The 20,027-nt window shown below is 43.7% G+C and overlaps 1 protein-coding gene across 2 annotated transcripts in view; it reads right to left on the minus strand.

Annotated features, from left to right (window-relative positions):
- The window catches only part of CADPS2 (calcium dependent secretion activator 2), a 424,688-nt gene that overhangs the window by 378,940 nt on the left and 25,721 nt on the right, over nt 1-20,027 (minus strand). For both annotated transcript variants that reach the window (XM_069976609.1, XM_069976601.1), the window contains exon 3: nt 13,197-13,529. In XM_069976609.1, coding sequence (XP_069832710.1) covers nt 13,197-13,529 — 333 coding nt within the window. The remainder of the gene's footprint in view (nt 1-13,196; nt 13,530-20,027) is intronic.

The following is a 20,027-nucleotide window of genomic DNA, read 5'->3' on the forward strand; positions in this document are numbered from 1 at the left end:
GATCAGGGCGCCGGAAAGGAGGATGGGCAAGTTTAAAATTGTGACATGGAACATAAGGGGTTTGGCGAGTAGAGAGAAAAGGGTTGCTATCTTTAATGCATTACATGGATACTTGCCGGCGATCATATGTCTCCAGGAGACCCATTTAACACAAGAGTCCCTGAATGGCATCAATAGAAGATGGATAGGTACTAGTTTCCACTCCATTTTTTCCAACTACTCTAGAGGAGTGAGCGTGCTTATCCATAGGGCCCTGAAGGTGGAGGTACGTCAGAAACGGGTAGATGAGTTAGGGAGATTTATTGTACTACACCTAGTCTGTGAGGATGTGGAGTTTCTTCTCTGTACGGTATACTGCCCTCCACCGTTTACAAGAAAATTGTTTGTGGAGATAGATAGAATAATGGATAGGATGGCAGAGTGTCCTAAAGTGTGGTTGGGGGACTTTAATGAAGTGGTTGATATGGAGAGAGATAGATGCTACACTGGGGAAAGGGTTAAGGGGAAGGGTAGATCACAACTAGCTAAGATCTGTGCAGAGCTGAATTGGCATGATATATGGAGGATCAAAAATGGTGACAGGGAGGAGTACTCATGTGTGAACAAAACCCATAAATGTATGTCTAGAATAGATCTGGTGCTGGGCGATAGACAAATGGTTGAGTATGTTAAGAAGGCTAAATTTGGCCATAGGGGGTTTTCAGACCATATTCCTCTGATGATAGAAGTAGAAAGCAAAGGAAGTGGCCCAGGTAAGCCATTCAGGTTGAATGCGTTATGGTTGAATATTATCGACTTAGATTGGCGGGATAGCATAGAAGAGTTTTTCCGGTTTAACAAGGGGACAGCAGAGAGTAGAATAGTGTGGGATGCCATGAAGGCAACATTGAGGGGTTTGCTCCTTCAGAAAATCATACATAAAAAGAGAGAAACGAAAGAGAAAGAAAAGAAATATTATGAAGGGGTGGTAGAAGCAGAAAGAGAGTATAAAGCGGACCCAGTACAGGAGAAGTGGTGTAAATGGGTGGAGGGACAAGAACAGCTGGAGAAAACTCTATTGGAGAAGAGTGCGGTTAGGCAGATGTTTTGGAAGGCTAGAGGGGGAGTGGAGGGAGAGCGCCCAGGAAGAATGTTGTCTAGACTGGTGGAGAGTAACCGGGGTTCGGCAGGGATAGTGGCATTAGAATGGCAGGGAAGACAGGTTTCTACAACCAAGGAGATCTTGGAGGCCTTCGTACAGTACTACAGTGAGATATATACCTCGGAAGGAAGTTATGGACCAGAGGAGTTAGAGGACTATTTGGAGGGTATCCTACTACCGGTACTTGAGGATAATGAGAGGGAACAGTTAGAGGACCCATTTACGCTGGAGGAACTTAAGAAAGCACTAGGGGAGATGGGGGACGGTAAGGCTCCGGGCTCGGATGGCTTACCAGCTGAACTATATAAAGTAGCAGGAGGGAGGTTGCTAGAAGAACTATTGGAGGTGGTAAATGGTGCATGGCAGAGTGGGAGGCTGCCAGAATCCATGAAGGAAGCTATAATTATTATGCTGCCGAAGGAGGTGAAAGGTTCTAGGGGCCCGGAGTCTTACAGACCCATCTCCCTTATCAATGTGGATGCTAAGGTGGCCACTAAGATGCTAGCCAATAGGCTTAAGAGTGTAATTAGTAAATTAATACACAAAGATCAGTCGGGCTTTATACCAGGGAGAGGGGTATAATATAATATCAGGAGGGCCTATAGCAATATACAGGAGGAGAGTAAGGATCCAGGGGGTAGGGCCATTCTTACCCTGGACGCAACAAAAGCTTTCGATAGGGTGGAATGGCCCTACCTGTGGAGAGTTATGAAGAAAATGGGCATTGGAGAAGGATATATCAACTGTGTTAAACTTTTTTATTCAGAGCCTAGAGCAAGGATATCGGTCAATGGGCAGGTATCAGATCCTTTCCTGTTGTCCAGAGGTACGAGACAGGGGTGTCCGCTGTCCCCTCTCCTGTTCGCAATAGCAATGGAGCCACTGGCGGAGTACATTAGATGTTCAAGAGAAATTAGGGGTTTTGAGCACTCCTCACGAACCGAGAAAATATCATTGTTTGCAGACGACGTGATGCTGTTCCTGGGTTGTGTGGGGCCCTCAATAAAGGGGGTAATGGACGCAGTTGAGCTTTATGGGAGGTTTTCGGGCTTCTCCATCAACTGGGGGAAGTCATCACTTCTGCTGTTGGATGGTAGGGAGGGAGATAACTATGGTCAGCTGAAGGTTTGTGCTCCCGAGGTTCCAATTAAATACTTAGGGGTAGAGGTGTCACCTAAGTTGGAGAGCTTTATAAAATGGAACTGGACACCGTTAATGAGGAAAATTCAGGGGAAAATTAAAGTCTGGGGGAAGTTCCCGCTTAGTTTGGCAGATAGGGTGGGTTTAGTTAAAATGATTGTGTTACCACAGGTTCTGTATGTCTTGGCCAACAGCCCGGTATGGTTAGGGAAAAAAGTCCTGGGTGAAATAAGGGGCTTATGTAATGAACTAATTTGGAAGGGGAAAGTCCCAAGGGTTAAGTATGAAATGTTGACGAAAAAGTGGGAGCATGGGGGATTTAACCTTCCGAACTTTGAGATCTACTTTCTGGCGGCGCAATTGGCCTATATAGTGAAATGGAAAGAATATGATTCTGGGGGAGTGTGGCAAGATCAGTTAGATATATGTAGCCCAAATTTGATGGCAATGTTGGAAGCGGGGAGGGTTGAGGTGAAAAACAAACCCCTAAATGGCCTTTAAAGGAAGGTGTGGTCTGATTGTAAATAGCTATTGGGTCTGCATAAGAGTAACCAATTCACTCCACTGTGGTGCAATAAAAACTTAGACCAATTTGGTACATTCTCAGATTGGCCATTTTGGGCAAAGCGGGGGGCTGTATACATAAACGATATATTTGTGAGTGATGGAGAATTAAAGTCATTTGAGGCCCTGTCGGAGGAGTGGGGATTGAGTAAGGGGGACGCCATACGATATTTTCAGCTCAAACATTTGGTGAGAGACTCTAAAGAAAAGGATAGGTTTGTGGTGGAGGATTTTTTTTAATTTAATGATAAGACAATGAAAACGGGTAAAGGCACGGTGGGGAAGCTGTATAAGATGCTGATGAACACGGTAAATGAGTCACTGGAGGAGAAGTTTAAATATAAATGGGAAGAAGATTTGGGGAACAATGAAATAGATTGGGGAAGTGCTCTGGGTAATATAAAGGAGTGTAGTCTGAGAATGAACCACAGAGTGTCACAGATATTTATAATTAGAAGGTTACACTATACACCAGATAAGTTATTTAAAATGAAATCACGGGATACAGATTTGTGTGATAGATGTAAATCGGATAAGGGAGACTTAATTCACTTGATGTGGAGATGTCCTAAACTTAAAAGGTATTGGGGAGAAATATTTGGTATAATTAAAGATAGAGTAGGGCTGGAATTGAAGGTATGTCCGAAGATTGCATTGTTGGGGGATATGGGGGGGTTAGAGGTCACTAGAGTGCAAAAAAGTATAGTAAATAGAGTAATGTTTGCAGCTAGGTTTTGTGTACTTAAAAAATGGATTTCCCCGAGTGCACCGTCAGTGAAGGATTGGAAAAAGGAGATAAAGAGCCTAAAATTGATGGATTATGTAAAAGCCCTACAGTCCAATAGATTAGAGGAATACGAAAGCAAGTGGTCAAATTGGTAGAAGGAAGAAGCCCGGGGAAGCGGGGGGGGAGGGGGGGGGGTATGGTGTTTTTTGTTTTTTTTTTTCTTTTGTTTTGTGTGGGTTTTGTTTTGGTTGTGTGGTGGGAGGGGGGGGGTAGGGAGATATGGGGGGGGAGGGAAATATGGGGGAAAAAAAAATAGAGGACAGTATGGGTAAAATGGAGATGGAATATTAGGGGTGGAGCATGTGGTAATAAATAGGGAATACAGAGAAAGGAAGAGGGTAGATGTGGAAGAGGGCTTAAGCTGTTCGTAAAGCTGTATGTATTTGTAAGGGAGGGCAGGCCTGGATGGGTAGGTAGTAGGAGAGAATAAATTGGGGGAGAGAGTAAAAGGGAAGGGGCGCCAGTCCTCTCCGCATGGTTAAGGTTTAAGAGGGTAGGGGGTGTGTGGTGGCGGGGGGGGGAGGGGGGTGCGCGAGGGCGCGAGGGGGCGAGGCCGAGAATGCGTGGAAGGAGTGTATGAGATCAAGAGAAACCCCAAAGAGAAGTCTAAGTAGTAATATAATATTACGTCAACGAGAGCATAGGCTGGCCGATGCCCTGTTAGGGACGGGTGACCCTATTACAGGGTTATCTTTGTGCCTGGGGGAGGACTAGGGACCAGCCTTATTAAGAGAAAAGCCCAGGGGGTCGCAGTACCCATGAATGGGTCCTCCTGAGAAGGGGGAGCCAGGCGGGGTTGAGTGACCAAATGGGCCAGGATAATAATTAGAGGGTGTAATAGGGAAAAGGGGTTTAATCGGTGAGTAAGAGTTGAGTAAGCGTTGAAGGAGTGAGTCGCCCGGTGCGCGCCCTCTGCCCCCTTTGCCATGGGCATATCCCCCAGGGGCAGTAGATAAAGATATGAAGTGGAGGGGGGGGGGGAGTAACGGGATACCTTTGGAATACATAATAGCTTTAATGCGGATTGGGCTGGGGCTTCGAGTAATCGAGAGAGGTTTATGGGGAAGAAGGGGGGAGGGATGGGGAAAGTAGTTATGATAGCTAATTAAAGAGGATTGTGCCATGCCGATCCAGGTCTGCCCTTCTAGAGGGGAAGATTGTAAAAAGGGGGAAAAGGGAGGGAGTGGGTAGACTTTATTGGGAGTTTTGTTGGCCTCCCTTTGGACTGTGAGAGTAAAAGAACTAGAGCCCGAACTTCTAGAGAAGAGGGGAAGGAAAGAGGTTATAGTCAAACCCTGGTTGTTTATTTTTTAATGTTGCTGTACATATGTGAAGTTAATAAAAATTATTTAAAAAAAAAAAAAAAAAAGAAAATGTACCCGGCGCTGCCCGGGTATAAAGTGTCAGTGTGTTAATTAGATTTGTTCTAAGGTGCCCAGGAGGCCAAGCTAAAGGTATTGTTTCATCTGAGTTAATCAGTGGAATTAGTGTATACCTGTAGTACATAGTTGGAGGGATTCTGTATACCCACAATGTATAGTTTTTAGGGGTCTTGCATATCTGTAGTGCATAGTTGGGGGGGCTGTATACCTATAGTGTATAGTTGGGGGGGTCCTGTATACCTGTAGTGTGTAGGTGGGGGGGCTGTATACCTGTAGTGTAAAGTTGAGGGAGGTCCTGTATACCTGCAGTGTACAGTTGGTGAAGGTCCTGTATACCTGTACTGTATAGTTCGGCGGTCCTGTATACCTGTAGTATATAGTTGGTGCTGTATATCTGTAATGTATAGTTGGTGGAGGTCTTGTATACCTGTAGTTTATAGTTTAAGGGTCCTGGAAACCTGTAGTGTATAATTGGTGCAGGTCTTGTATACCTGTAGTATATAGTTCGGGGGTCCTGTATACCTGTAGTGAATAGTTTGAGGGTCCTGTATAACTATAGTATAGAGTTGGTGGAGGTCCTGTATACCTGTAGTGTATAGTTTGGGGTCCTATATACCTGTAGTATAGAGTTGGTGAAGGTGCTGTATACCTGTATTATATAGTTGGTGGAGTTCCTGTATACCTGCAGTGTATAGTTTTGGGGTCCTGTATACCTGTAATATATAGTTGGTGGAGGTCCTGTATACCCGAAGTATATAGTTGGGGGAGGTCCTGTATACCTGTAGTGTATAGTTTTGGGGTCCTTTATACCTGTAGTGTAAAGTTTGGGGTCCTGTAATACCTGTAGTATATAGTTTTGTGGAGGTCCCGTGCACCTGTAGTGTATAGTTTTGGGGTCCTGTATACCTGTAGTGTCCTGTATACCTGCAGGGTTGTATTTACCCGTATGGCAGTGTTATTCAGTCACAGTGTGTCGGTATTGGTCATGTCTGGTATGGCGGTGTTATCCAGTCACAGTATGGTGGTATTGGTCAGGTCTGGTATAGCGGTGTTATCCAGTCACAGTATGGCAGTATTGGTCAGGTCTGATATGATGTTATCCAGTTACAGTATAGCGGTATTGGTCAGGTCTGGCGGTGTTACCCAGTCACAGTATGGCAGTATTGGTCAGGTCTGGTATGACAGTGTTATCCAGCACAGTATGGCGGTATTGGTCAGGTCTGATATGACAGTGTTATCCAGTCACAGTGTGGCGGTATTGGTCAGGTCTGGTATGGCAGTGTTATCCAGTCACAGTATGGCGGTATTGGTCAGGTCTGGTATGACAGTGTTATCCAGTCACAGTATGGCGGTATTGGTCAGGTCTGGTGTGGCAGTGTTACCCAGTCACAGTTTGGTATACCTATAGTGCCCTGTATATACATGTACTGTATAGATGAAGTAGGGGGCCCTGTGTACATGTACTGTATAGATGGAGTAGGGGGCCCTGTATATACATGTACTGTATAGATGGAGTAGGAGGTCCTGTATATACATGTACTGTATAGATGGAGTTAGAGGTCCTGTATATACATGTACTGTATAGATGGAGTAGGGGGTCCTGTATATACCTGTACTGTATAGATGGAGTAGGGGGGTCTACCAGTTATTACTGTGGATGTTGTGAGGCAGCTTCCCTAGCAACCATTGCTCCCTGTGAAAATGAAAGCAGTAATCCTATTGGTTGCTAAGGCTCCAACTACTGTGTCTGCTGCAGCTAATTATATCACCTGTGTTTGCAGTGTGGAGATTTTCCCATTCATCTCTATGGGGTGCCTCTCTTTCCCCTCCCCCTCCCCTCCTGTACATCTGGTGGGGACGGGACCTTCGCAATTACCTTCCCAGGCACCCAATGTATCTGTGGGCCAAATTTGGGGTCAAACGGTTGAGGCGTTTGGAAGTCTATAGAGGACAGACAGACAGAAGGACAGACAGACAGACTTTGATTTTTATGATATAGATCAACTGTTTGTGTCTTGAGCTGTAATTTTTTTTTTTTCACCAATGGAGTTATAAGAGGGCTTATTTTTTGCGGTGAAAACTGACACTTAGTGGTACACCTTTTAGGTACGTGTAAGGTTTTGATAGCTATTTCTATATTTTTCAGGGGGCGGGATTAACAAAAAATTTTTTATTTTGGTTAGTTTTTATTTATTTATTTTTTTTAAAGCATTAATTGGGAGATATAATTAATATAATGGGTTGATAGACGGGTCATTACAGACACAATACCAAACATGTGTATTTTATTTATATGGGATCAATTATGAATGGGGAATCTGTACATTTTTTTATTATGTCTCCGGAGGGGGAGCAGAGACACCGAATCTCCCTCAGGATTCCCCGTAGACACAGTCACACAGACTGAGGAGTCTATGCAGTTAAAGGGGTATCCCCACAAAGAGCTTAAAAAATATAATGCTCCCAAACCTAGCTGGTCTTACTCACCAAGCCCCTGAGTATTTTGAGCCCTCTCTTTTCTTTCTAGTTGCTGCCGTTCCTGAGTTACAAGTTTTCTAAAAGCCATTCTATATCCAAGATGGGAAACTACATTTGCTTATGCTTGATGATGGTGTACCAGAGCTGAGATGGTGATGGTGTAGCAGAGCTGAGATGGTGATGGTGTAGCAGAGCTGAGATATGACGATGGTGTAGCAGAGCTGAAATGGTGTGGCAGAGCTGAGATGGTGGTCTAGCAGAGCTGAGATGGTGCCGCGGGTGAGGACCGGGGGGTGCCGCAGGTGAGCACCCCATTCAGGGGCCAACAGTGCTCTGGGGCTGGGGGGGGGGCACATGGTGCGGGTGACAGGGCTGGCTGCTGTTAGAGAGGGAGACAGTAACAGATGCACTAATCACTGTCTCCCTCTCTAACAGCAGCCAGCCCAGTCAGTGTGCCGCGGGTGGGTGGTGTTGGGGGATTTGGGTGCCGTGGGTGAGAGCGGGGGTCAGTGCCATGGGGAGGGGAGGCTGCCTTGAATGAGAGCGGGGGGCAACACAGTCAGGGGGGGGGGCACAGTGATCTGGGGCTGGGGGGGGGGGGAACAGTGATCTGGGGCTGGGGGGGCACACGGAGCGGGTGACGGGGTGGCTGCTGTTAGAGAGGGAGACAGTGACAGCTGCACAAATCACTGTCTCCCTCTCCAACAGTAGCCACCCCGTCAGAGTCCTCCTTCACTTCAGTGAACTGGGTTAGAAGCGCTAACCCGGCCTATTGAAGAGACAGAGGACACGTGATGCCGACACGGAGGGTGAGGGCCAGGAGCAGGGAGCGTGTCAGGTTGGACTGAGATATGATGATTCTATGCATTCGGTGGGGGTGAATGAACCTAGATAACAGCAAAACTGTGCAGAATCCATAATAACTTTATATTGGAAAGATGGAAAGCTACAGGTGGGCATGGGTGTATTAATGCAAAAATAATTTGGGGGGGGGAATACCATTTAACTGCCTGGGGGGGGAGCACGGCTCCTCTCCAGGCAGTGGTGGCGGGAGGAGGCAATGTGTGGCAGCCTCCTCCAGCCGGGACAGTGTGGGAAGGCAAGGAAAGCATGATGTCCAGGGATGTCATCTTGCAGGAATTCCCTGCTTTTCATGACGTTCCCAGGCGTCATATTGGGTTAAGGTGTTAAATAAGCCTAAGGCAAAACAGACTATAGGCCAGTAGACTTTTTTCAAGTCTAGTATAGATTGCAATAAAAGGTTAAACATTTATCATAAATCTGAAGCCAGATAACCCAAAACTATTGATAGCAACAGGTGAGGATGACAACCCTGGTCCTCTTCAAAGAACATGATGCAGAGCATTCTACATGTTACAATGTCAATGCCACTTATGAGTCATATCTGAATCTTTGAAGCAACTGAAAGGGTAATTGTAAAATGAGAAAATGAATCACCGGCACTGCCCCACAAACACAACACCGCTCCGAGATAAGCGGTATACAGACTGCACTGTTCTAAATAGTCTCTGTAGGGTGTTCTAGCTGTGAGTGAAATAATGCAATGTATCCTTTAAAATGAGTAAAGCACAACGGCATTCACCGGGCTGGATTGACATTCACTGACTTTATATAATCATTCTCAGGCAATTAACAGCAATGGTAGAGCACATTCTTTAATATTCTCCGCTTCCTCCAGCCCAAACAGAAAAAAGCAGAGATACAAGAAAACAGTCCTAGCCTACCCATGCAGCATCCTAGAATGTTCTGTACCGCTGCTGTTGACTGTCCGAGAATGATTAAACTGAGCAAATGTGAATCTGGCCTAGTGAGTGCCGCTGTGCTTTAATTGTTTTAAAGGATTAAAGGGTAATTGTCACTTAAAACAACTTTACACAAATCAATAGTACAAGCGAATATATAAACCTCTTTAATACATCTTTTTACATGAAAGTGTTACCTTCTCCACTTACAAAGTTGCTTTCTTTGCCCCATTTCTTAACTATTCATAACTAAGGCAAAAATCTAGCTTCATACAAGCTTTATACAAGTCTATTAAGAGGTGATATAGACACTTCAGCTCAACACACCTGCAATTTGTGGTTCTGCGCCCAGTGAATAGTGCATTGCCCCCTGGGAAACATCAATAGGCAAAAAAAGTCCATGGAGTCTCAAAGAATCTCAAAACATATATATACATTGTTAGGGTGCCAGTGCTATGAAGCCTTGACTCAAATCTCCTCAACAAGCAGCAAAGTGATGAAATCAAACAGTGATCTTTATTCTAGCCTAGTCAATGGTCAGCGTCCAAGACCTAGCTGAATACAATATGAAATAAAGACAAGCTTTTTACATTATGCTGAGTTGGTGAGTGCCACAAGTTCTTTATGTGCTCTTTATTCTAGTTAAGTTAAGCCTCATATCATATAATGTGTTAACTCTCGCTTTCGCAAGCATAACAAAATGAGCATTCATGTGGGTATATATCAGAAGTGACATCATAACAAATTTACACTTAATTAGGTGTGTATGTGTCAAAATTTAAATGTGGTACAACACGCACAACAAGGGGAACACTTAATAAAGGGTTACATGCCTATTGTTTGGCAAGTATATGTTTTTTGCACCCATTTTGGGGTATTCTACAGGCAAATTTTTGTGTGCATTAAAAAAATAAAAGTGCGTGTGTTGGGGAGGGGGGGGGGGCTAGATTTGTGCCCAATTTATCATTTGCACAATAAAAAAAAAAAGAAAAAAAACAACAGGTACATCTGGTCAGTAGCAATTTAATTTTTATGCAAGGTTTGGTGAATACTCTGCAATTATTTTTATTTACAAAGTTAAGAATATCTGTTAATTAGTCCTAATCGGCTAAATTAAAAAACAAATGTATGCTCTGTAGAAACATTGCACAGGGCAGTCGTAGGGGTGAGTAAACTCCTAATGTCATGGAAACAACACTGAGGATTTAGGTAGGAAACCTACCTTCATCCTTAGCGTCCAATGTGCAATAGCGAGATATTAGACAGAAGAGGTTGGATCCTTCTTAAGGTAAAATAAAACAATGTGAGAACAGGTGAAAACAAAAATGGCCAATATTTGCAAAAGCAGGTCATAAATACTAAGCAAGGTAATTGTTTTGAGGCTCATTATTTTATACTGTGTGTACACTGCCAGACAAATTTATTTTGACTTCAATCGAGCACATTATTGCATACAGAGTATAGCGGATTTTGCTTTTATTTTACAGTGTGTCAACAGCCTAAATGTCTTTTACATGAATGGATAGGCGCCGGCACGGGGATGCCAGTGCCATGGTCCTTTTTTTGAAACAGTGCCCGTTCGGCCCGGCATGAAGCAATGGAGGCAGGCCCGACAGCTCCCAGTGTGACGATCTCCCCTCTGTGACGCGGCTCCATTAGAATCAACTGAGCCACGTCACAGAGGGGAGGGGGTTTTGTCACATTGGGGGCCTGCCTGCTCACCCCCAGTGCTTCATGCTTGGGGCATCTCGCACCAGCGCCGATCCATTCATGTAAAAAACTTAAAGCAATGTACGTAATGGCACATTCGCTTTAAGAAAAAAATCTCTGGTAAAAACATCAGTTGAGTGTGTATTGTTTTGTATTGTAACATTCATATGAATGTCAAGAACCAAGGTCTCCTAGCAGAACATTACAAAGTGCATTACACACCTTCGTTGGCTTGCCTCCTCCCCACAGTACATCTTTGCCTTGTCTTTTTTTGCCCAGGTAAGCAGCAAGCCAAACTAACACATCAACATTACTTTAAACACGACATGATTTTTTTAAACCTAGGCACCTTTCTTTACCCCTGATGCTCACATGTCGTTTGTAGGAACTTTCAGTGGTAAGTGGCATGGATTTTTTCATCAATTTGTGCTACAGCTCCTGTTCTAAACTGCTTCAGGTGGCTAGGAACTAACCACTGCATATCAGAAACACCAGCCAAGCTATGCTGTTTTAGAGACGCTTTGAACCAATATTCTAGCCATGGTAATTTGGCTCTTGTCGACATTGCTTAATTCTTCACACTGTTTCTGCTTTCAGGCGGCCCTGCTAAGATGAAGATGCAAACTTTGGAGCTCTGTTGGCCTGAAAACTAATCTACTTTCACTGCCACAAAACGCCTGAAAGGATAAAAGTGGCATAGGGGCACTTCAGAGATTACCCTGATCAATTTAAGGGTGAATTGGACCTTTAAAATAAGGCTTAGGTCAGTAAATAAAGTGCAGCCTTGATTTTCAGGTTGCAGTAGATCTCTTCATCCATAGATGGCATTGTCTATGATTCTCTGGATATCCTAATCATGGAGCTCTCTAAATACTGTGCCACTCTCTCTATATTTAATCAATTTGAGTGCTGGGATCAAAAGTTGAACGGCACAAAATTTAATTTTTAATGGTGATGTAGCAACTAAGACCTTGGAAAAACCATGGATAAAAATGTGTGGATAAACCATGGATGAAAACACTTGCCGTCTATGCTCCAAATGTTTTTAGGTGCATTCCAAAAGGGAATCTTTAGACTATTAGAGATGGGTTCTGGCAACAGGGAAGTGAATCCCCAAGATATGAGTAAAGGAAAGCCCTATTACACGGAACGATTATTGGCTGTATTTGGCCAATAATCGTCCACAATCGAACACAACAATCAGCCATGAACGATGTCGGCTGATTGTTGTAGCTCTTTGTCTTTCAACATATTGAAAGACAAATGACTCATATATGACTCATGCTGCCGTCGCTCGGTGGAAAAGAAGCGGTGGCAGCAGACCGCTGCTATATGCCATGGGCTGCCCGGACGATCAAGCGACCACCCGGGCAGCCCCCTGCAGCTCCCTGCGGCCCCTTTTGTACTTACCCGCTTGCTGCTGCCGCACATAGTAGCAGTGGCAGCGAGTGGGGAACGAGGAGCAAGTGAGCGCTGACAGCACTCATTTGCTCCTCTCAGTCGCCCTGTGTAATAGGGGCTTAAGGGGGTCTCTTTTATCCCAGAAGAGAGAGAGAGGGCCCTCTCCCACAGGAATGCCATATATCAAGAGGGGAGGACAATAGGCCATCTGTTGATTACAATGGTATCTGTCATATCACAGGTATCTTTACTCTAATCACACATAGCCCTTTGTTGTGACAGCCATCAATGGGACCATCTCTCTCTCTGGGAAAAATGGCACTTGTCGTTTCACCCTGTAATACAGAAGACAGGGCTCTTTCATCCTTTATCTCCCACATAGTTGAATTTGCACGGGCACAAATGCCTGTATGTGCACGAGCATGTTGACATCATCTCTATGAGTGATTATCAGTGAGGCATTTATTAATAAGCAATATTAATATTCACATTAGGATATTAATATTCATTTATAAATATCAATTATTAATATTTCATAGGAATATTGATATATTAATATTCATAATCCTCTAACAATTCCCCTCCAAGAATAAAGCTGTAAACTCTCTGCTTGCTTATGAACTGGGAAGGGGGGCTGGCCTTTCACTATTATTTAGTAAATCAATTGGCCTACATCATTGTTGGTTACCCCTTTATGACTAAAACTCAGCCGAATTTCCGGACCTAAATACATATACGCATAAAATAAACATGTAGACACCACTACACTTCACAGGCTTCATATTGCAACTCAGCATGGGGACAGAATTATAGCCTCTGCATGAACTTACCTGGCAAGCATTGTAAAGCAATTGATGATCCAATTTTTTAATTCCCAATATCTGTTGAAACATTTCATAAAGTTGTTCTTTACTAAGTATAAGTTCTGACACAGCACTAAGAGCCATCCTGTTTGGCTGTTTGCGTAAATCTTCCTCCCCTCTATAAATGGCGTCATATTTGGCAATCCATGAACTTAAAACAGTTTCTTTGCTTAACCCATCAATCTCCGGTAAACTTCGTACTCTTTTTTCAATGTTCTTTTTAAAAACTTCCCTGAAGTCATTTGAAGAGCACCCTCCACTGTGCACCATTCTGGCCACTCGGTCACTTTTCAAGAAAACCTGTTACACAGTAGTAAACAAATGTAAGTTTTAAAACCTTATTTCACACTTTAATCCCTTTTTTGCCATCCTAAATAAGGAATAAAACTTGTTTATATGGGCCTCATAGCATATTTTAAACTCAGTTGTCATCTTTTATCATATATTCTACATTTTAACATTTTGAAAGGTCACTTATTTTGTTAGGCCTCGTTCCCACTGAGGAAAGGTAGCGGAATTCCGCGACGGAATTGTCTGCCGTGGAATGCCATTAGCCTCCCGCTCATAATGGGAGTCTATGGGAGGAGCGCGCTCCTGCTCTGTACGCGCTGAAGAATGAACATGTTCATTCTTCAGCGCGGACAGGGCAGGAGCGCGCGCCTCCCATAGACTCCCATTATGAGCGGGAGGCTAACGGCATTCCGCGGCGGACAATTCCGTTGCGGAATTCCGCTACCTTTCCTCAGTGGGAACGGGGCCTTATACAGTAGCTTGCAGCCCAAAATCCATTACATAACAATCGATATTCATGAAATTTATTTAAAGTTATAAGAAAAGGAAGTCACAACAAATGTCAACAATTAGCAGTTGTCTGTTCTGAAAGCAACACAATGGAAAATTAACCCCTTAATGCCTTAATGAACAAGCTCATTTTCCAAAATCTGACCTGTCTCACTTTATGTGGTTATAGCTCCGTGATGGTTTAACTTATGCTAGCGATTCTTGACATATTGTACTTTATATGGCAAAATTTGGTCACAAAAGTATCGTGAAAAATTGGAAAAACTATTATTTTGCTTTTTTTAATATTAAAATTTATTCAGTGTGTGGTAAAAAATAACATAATAGATATGTTCTCTGGGTCACTAAGATTACAGTGATGGGGTAATTTTTTGTGGGAAGATGTATAGTGTTTATTGCTACCATGTTTTACAAATATAAAGGTTTTTCTTAGGTGGATTGAAAAATACAGCAATTCTGATAACTTTTTTTTTTTTTTTATAGCGTGTCTCATTCAGTAAAAAAATAATATTAAGAGTTCCCTAAATACCAGGAAAAGCACAAACACGAGAGGTAAAAAGCCCCTCCCCTTCACACTGTAACCAGTGCATTATAACGACACCTAGAACCATGTGAGTATTATATTCAGCAATACAATATAAGGAGGGATGTTTGTGCCATTGTGAAGGTTTCGGAGAAACTGTCTTAGCGGTAAGACTTATACTATTTTCTCTCCTCACCTTCACAACTGCACCACAGGAGAAATACCAACAATTTACCTTAGAGCGGGACCTAAGCCTGAAGAGCCTTCCTACCAAACCTCTTTATTGCGCTGAAGCTACAGTCTGTAATGCTTCGTGAAGGTGTGCGGAGAATACCAGGCGGCCCTCAGCTCAGCAAATCTAATCTATGGTAGATATAGCCTTGGTGGAATGAGCTTCAGAAGATAAAGTAAGTCCTATAACTTATACACCTCTTCAACCACATTCCTGATCCAATGGGCCAGGACACTTTTGGAGACCTTCTTCCCTTGGAACTGGATGAAGAGGGTCTGATCCTCTAAGCACTACAGGGCTCCAGATATTGTAGCACTGTCCTCTTCACATCTAAGGAATGAAGTTTCTGCTCCTGATCATTTTTGGGAGAGGAACAACATGATGGCAACACAATGTCCTTTGGTTAAAGGAAGACAGCACCTTAGGAAGAAAGTTAGGATCAGCACAAGTCTATCCGCCTGAATGGAAAAGTACGGCTCACAAATAGAGCCCAAATCTCTCCAACCCTTCTCACCGAGACTATGACCATGAGGAAAGCTGTTTTGTAAGACAGGAACTTGAGGATGGATTACACAATCGTTCGAAGGGTGAATGAGTGAGATCCCATAGAGTATTAAGGTTACTAATGGTAAGGTTCTGTCTATAAGCACTCCTTTTGAATTTCCTGATCCATCTATGATCCGCAATATTATGATCGTAAACAGCGGAAAGGGACGCAATCTCTACCCTAAGGGTGGCTGGTCTGAGGCCCTTATTCCGACATGCCTGAAATAAGTCCAGAATAGGAAGAATATTTGGTTCACCAAGAAAAGCCCGTACAGCAGAGCACCAAGAAGAGAACACTGTCCAGACTTTCATATAAATCTTCGTAGTGACTGGTGTTCTACTCCTCTGGAGAGTAGATATAACGTCTTTAGAGAGGCCTTTGTTCCTGAGATTCATGGGAAGGTGAATTGGTGGTTCCAAGGCTAGGCTCTGCAGAAGGCTGAACCACGCTCTCCTTGGCCAGTATGGTACTAGAAGTATGACAGTCGTACTGGGGGTGAGGGCAAGGGGGAAATCTGAATGCCATATTGAAATTCCACGACTGAGCTAGCGCATGTACTCCTTTTGAATCATCCCTTAGATCTTAGAAGAACCTCTGAACCTTATTGTTCTGTCTGTTCGTTATTAGATGTAGCCAGGGATGACCCTATCTGTGGGTCAACATTTTGAAAACGTTGTCTTTGAGGCACCACTCGCCGGGGAGAAAAGCAAGTCTGCTTAAATAGTCTGTACGGGCATAGTCTGAGCTCCCGAGATGGGTAGCTCTCAGGGAAAGGATATTTTCATCCGCCAAAAAAAAAGATCTGGCCTAAAATGGACTGAAGTGTATTCCGTCTCGCGCTGCCCTGGTGTCTTAGATGGGCTACTGTGGTAACATCTTCTGAGAGGACATGAATGTGAGATAGCTTCAAGATATCGTCTGCCTGCTGCAATGACATCAGTTCCCTGTAATTGGAAGAAATTTTTGCCATCTCTGAAGACCAGAAGCTCTGGAAAAGGTGAGCATTTACCTGAGCTTTCCATCCAGTCTGGCTTGCATCTGTAGTCAGAATCTTCTTGGGAACTGGTTTCCAATAGACCCATTTCTTCACATTTGCTGTATCTAGCCACCACTCTACTAACTGCTGTACCTCAGGAGAAAGAAAATCTTTTCTGTAAGCTTGACTTGTGCCTGTTCCAGTTGAAGAGAATCTGTCCTTGTAAGACCCTAGAGTGGGCTTGACTCCAAGGAATCTCTGAAATAAAGGCCATCATGGATCCCAGGATGAACATGGCTTCCCGGATTTGACAGTTCTTCCTCTGGGAGAGCCTGATCTTGTCCACTAGAGAAACTCTCTTACCTGAGGGAAAAAAGACATTTGTTTACTGGAATACAAGAGGATTAAACTACCCCCCCCCCCCAATACCTTCTGGGTACTAGGGATGACATCTGACTTCTGCTTGTTTATCAGCCAACGCACAGACTGTAGGAAGCCTCTGGCTGTCTTTGGATCCTAAAGTAGCTTCTGGGAGGAATCTGCAATAAGGAGGTGGTCATCCAGACAAGCAACAATACTCATCCCCTGCAAATGCGGGAAGGAGGTTACTTCCCCCATAATGCTAGTGAAAATGTGAGGGACAGAGGAAATCAGAAAGGAGAGCGCTCTGAATTGGTATTGTTGAACTTTATTGTCCATGCAAACTGCAAGCCATGGGTTGGAACAGATTGGGGAAGATCCAAAGACATATTTGTCTTTGAACGGGATGCCACATAACTTACATTTAGACACCTTGTCCCAGGTCCTGTTTTTAACCAGGGCACTGCTAGCAGCGTTGGTCAGAGCCTCATCCTTGGCAGCCACACATACTGTCTCTACAGACAAATCAGCCAAGAAGGCTGCAGTATCCCTATAAAGCAGGAGAGAATTAATAATCTATTCCCTAGGCAATTTGTTCCTTAGATGGTCTTCCAGCTGGACAATCCACACATGCTGTGGCTGAAATAAGAGAAAAGGTGACTGTTTCCCAGGATTTCTTCAAAAGACTTACAGCCTTACGATCCATGAGAACGTTCAGCTGTCATTAGTACTCAAATGACAAAGTTGTCTCTTTAAATAATTTCCCCACCTGTGCGTCAATCTTTGGTACTTCACCCCATTTCTTAACATCCTCATCCTTAAAAGGAAGATGCTTCTTTATATCCCCTGGAACCACCAGTCTTTTTTCAGGTTCTTGCCATTCATCAATAATTAGGGCCTGTAAGGTTTCATGAATAGGAAAAAACTAGTTATCTTTGACAGATAGCACCTCCTGGAAATCCTCCATACCTAAAGTGTGTCTGACAGTACGCAACAAGGGCCCAGTGTGATCAGACAGGAAGAAAGAATAGTCAAATAACTGACCAGATTCATATTCAGAATCGAGGACAAGGTTCTGCATCTCTTAGAACTCACAGGTCGCATGCAGAATGGAGAGGTTTGAGGCTGGCAGCCAGGAAAAAACCTCCCACATGCGACCCCACCACGGCAGGGATGGCACCTTGAGTACCAACGTACCATCCCTTGCCTTGGGATCCAGGATCCACCACCCACCTTCTAGGGAAGGGCGGACGGACCCTGATTGATCCCAGCTTGTAAGAGTAGAAGAAACTTCAAGGAGGGGGATCTCTTTACTTTCACCAAAGATGCCTGCCCTACAGGGACATAAAAAGCACTGGTGATAGTGTTTGTGCTTTCCCTTTCCCTTAGAGAACAAGTTAACGCCTGTGGTGGAGTCATGAAGGTGAGGAGAGAAAAATTGTATTGTATTATAGGTCATTACGGACGTGGCGATACCAAATGTATGTTTTTTTTTTTCTTTCCTGTTAGAGTCTATTTTGAATGAGGAATACAATGTAATTTTTGGTGGGGATATTATGTTTTAATTTTCAATTTTACACTTGTGTGTATTAACCATAGAGGTGAACGAATTTACACTAGTAACAAAGAAAAGTGCCTGCTTCCATTAAACTGACTGCCGCTCTGTTCTGCTCCTCCCTGGGTGCTGGGAAAAGCTAGGCTGTGTGGCAGCATATCCATGGCAGGCCAGGGAATTTTTCAAAGGCTAATGGGACTGCCATAGAAACGGATCAAAAGCCACACCAAACTGCTGGGCTTCTGATCAGGTGAGTATACTTGCTCACCCCACCAGAACCCATTACTTGTGGTCATAATTTGACAGCAGCATGTAACAAGTTAAACTACCCGGAGTGGAGGATTCTCTGCACCAGGTAGTTAAAGCAGATCATCAGCTGTCATACAGATGATCAGCTAATCTCCTGCAATGCCGCTGCAGGTGCATGCTAAACACTTACTCTGATCCCATCGTATAATGCCCACAGAATCAGAATAAGGGGTTAAAGGGGTATTTTGCTCATTTTAAACTTTTAATATGCTGCTGCCCTGGTGGTAAACATAACAAACATGCTACTCTTACCTTTCCATGCTCCAGTGTCTTCCTATGGCTTCTTTGTGTCCCTGGCTGAACAATCCCATCTCCGTTTGTGGGACGGACTCGTCTCAGTAGTAACAGCCTGCTCAGCTAATCACTGACAGATGGCACAGCACTGCATCCAGTAATTGGATGAGCGGCTGTCACTGCCAAGGGAAGTCCATTTAGGAAAAAAAGGCGGGAATGGTCAGCTGGGGACGAGAAAGTGCTGTAGGACAGCATCGGGGAAGCGAGAGGTAAGAATAGCAGGTTTGTTATGTTCTCTACCAGGGCAGCAACATATTAAAAGTTAAATTGATCAAAATACCTTTTTTAAGTGCATTTTCAACATGAACAGTATAATTACTAAAATGTTAGGAGTGTGTGAAAAAGCTATAGTTTGTATGGAGGGGTTAATTTTGTATTTTATCTTTCACTTTTAACCCTCAATCCTTTGCTGGCCTCATGTTTCTCGAAGCCTTCTTTGTTTCTTCCTTCTCATCTAGTGCTTGGTCTTACTTGTCTACTGGACATTTAATTATTGTCCCGTAGTTCTGATAGTACTAGTTCCTGCCTTTCACTCTTTACATTCAGCGTGAGTGTTCAGATTTTTAAGTTTCAGAAACTATATAAAAGGGTACTCCAGCCATTAAATATTTTGACACAATGCTGGAGCACTATAGAAAATAATAAACATCCTATTCTTACCTAACCACACTCCCTGCAGGGTCCTCCTGTGGCATCTTCGGTTCCCCTGCTGAGCATTCACACCGCTATTTCTGAGGCAGACTCATCTCAGCAGTGACAGCCCACTCAGCCCATAACAAACCACGGCGCTCTCCTGCTTCTTGGGGGGCCCAGAGACACCACAGAAGGACCCCGGGGGAGTGAGAAGAGGTAAGAATAGCATTTTTACTATGTTCTATGCTAGGGTAGCAAAATATAAAAACCTTTACATGGGTGTTTTTCATAAATATGCTTTGTTTTACATATTCGTAATTTCTATGGATTTGTAGAAGAGCTGTGATCTGTGCTACAAAAATACTGTCAAGCCATAATACTTAGCCATATTTGCTGCACAGATGCACCAATTTCATCCAGTGGGGATAGGGATAGGATGGTTAGGGATACACATCTGTAATCATGTCTGTAATTATGGGTCTGCAATTACATACAGGATTACTGGTGTGTGAAAGGGTCTTTAATCTGTGATAGATTGTATATGCTTATAATGAATATTAAACTGTAC

Source organism: Dendropsophus ebraccatus, chromosome 1, assembly GCF_027789765.1.
Source record: "Dendropsophus ebraccatus isolate aDenEbr1 chromosome 1, aDenEbr1.pat, whole genome shotgun sequence".
NCBI lineage: Eukaryota > Metazoa > Chordata > Amphibia > Anura > Hylidae > Dendropsophus > Dendropsophus ebraccatus.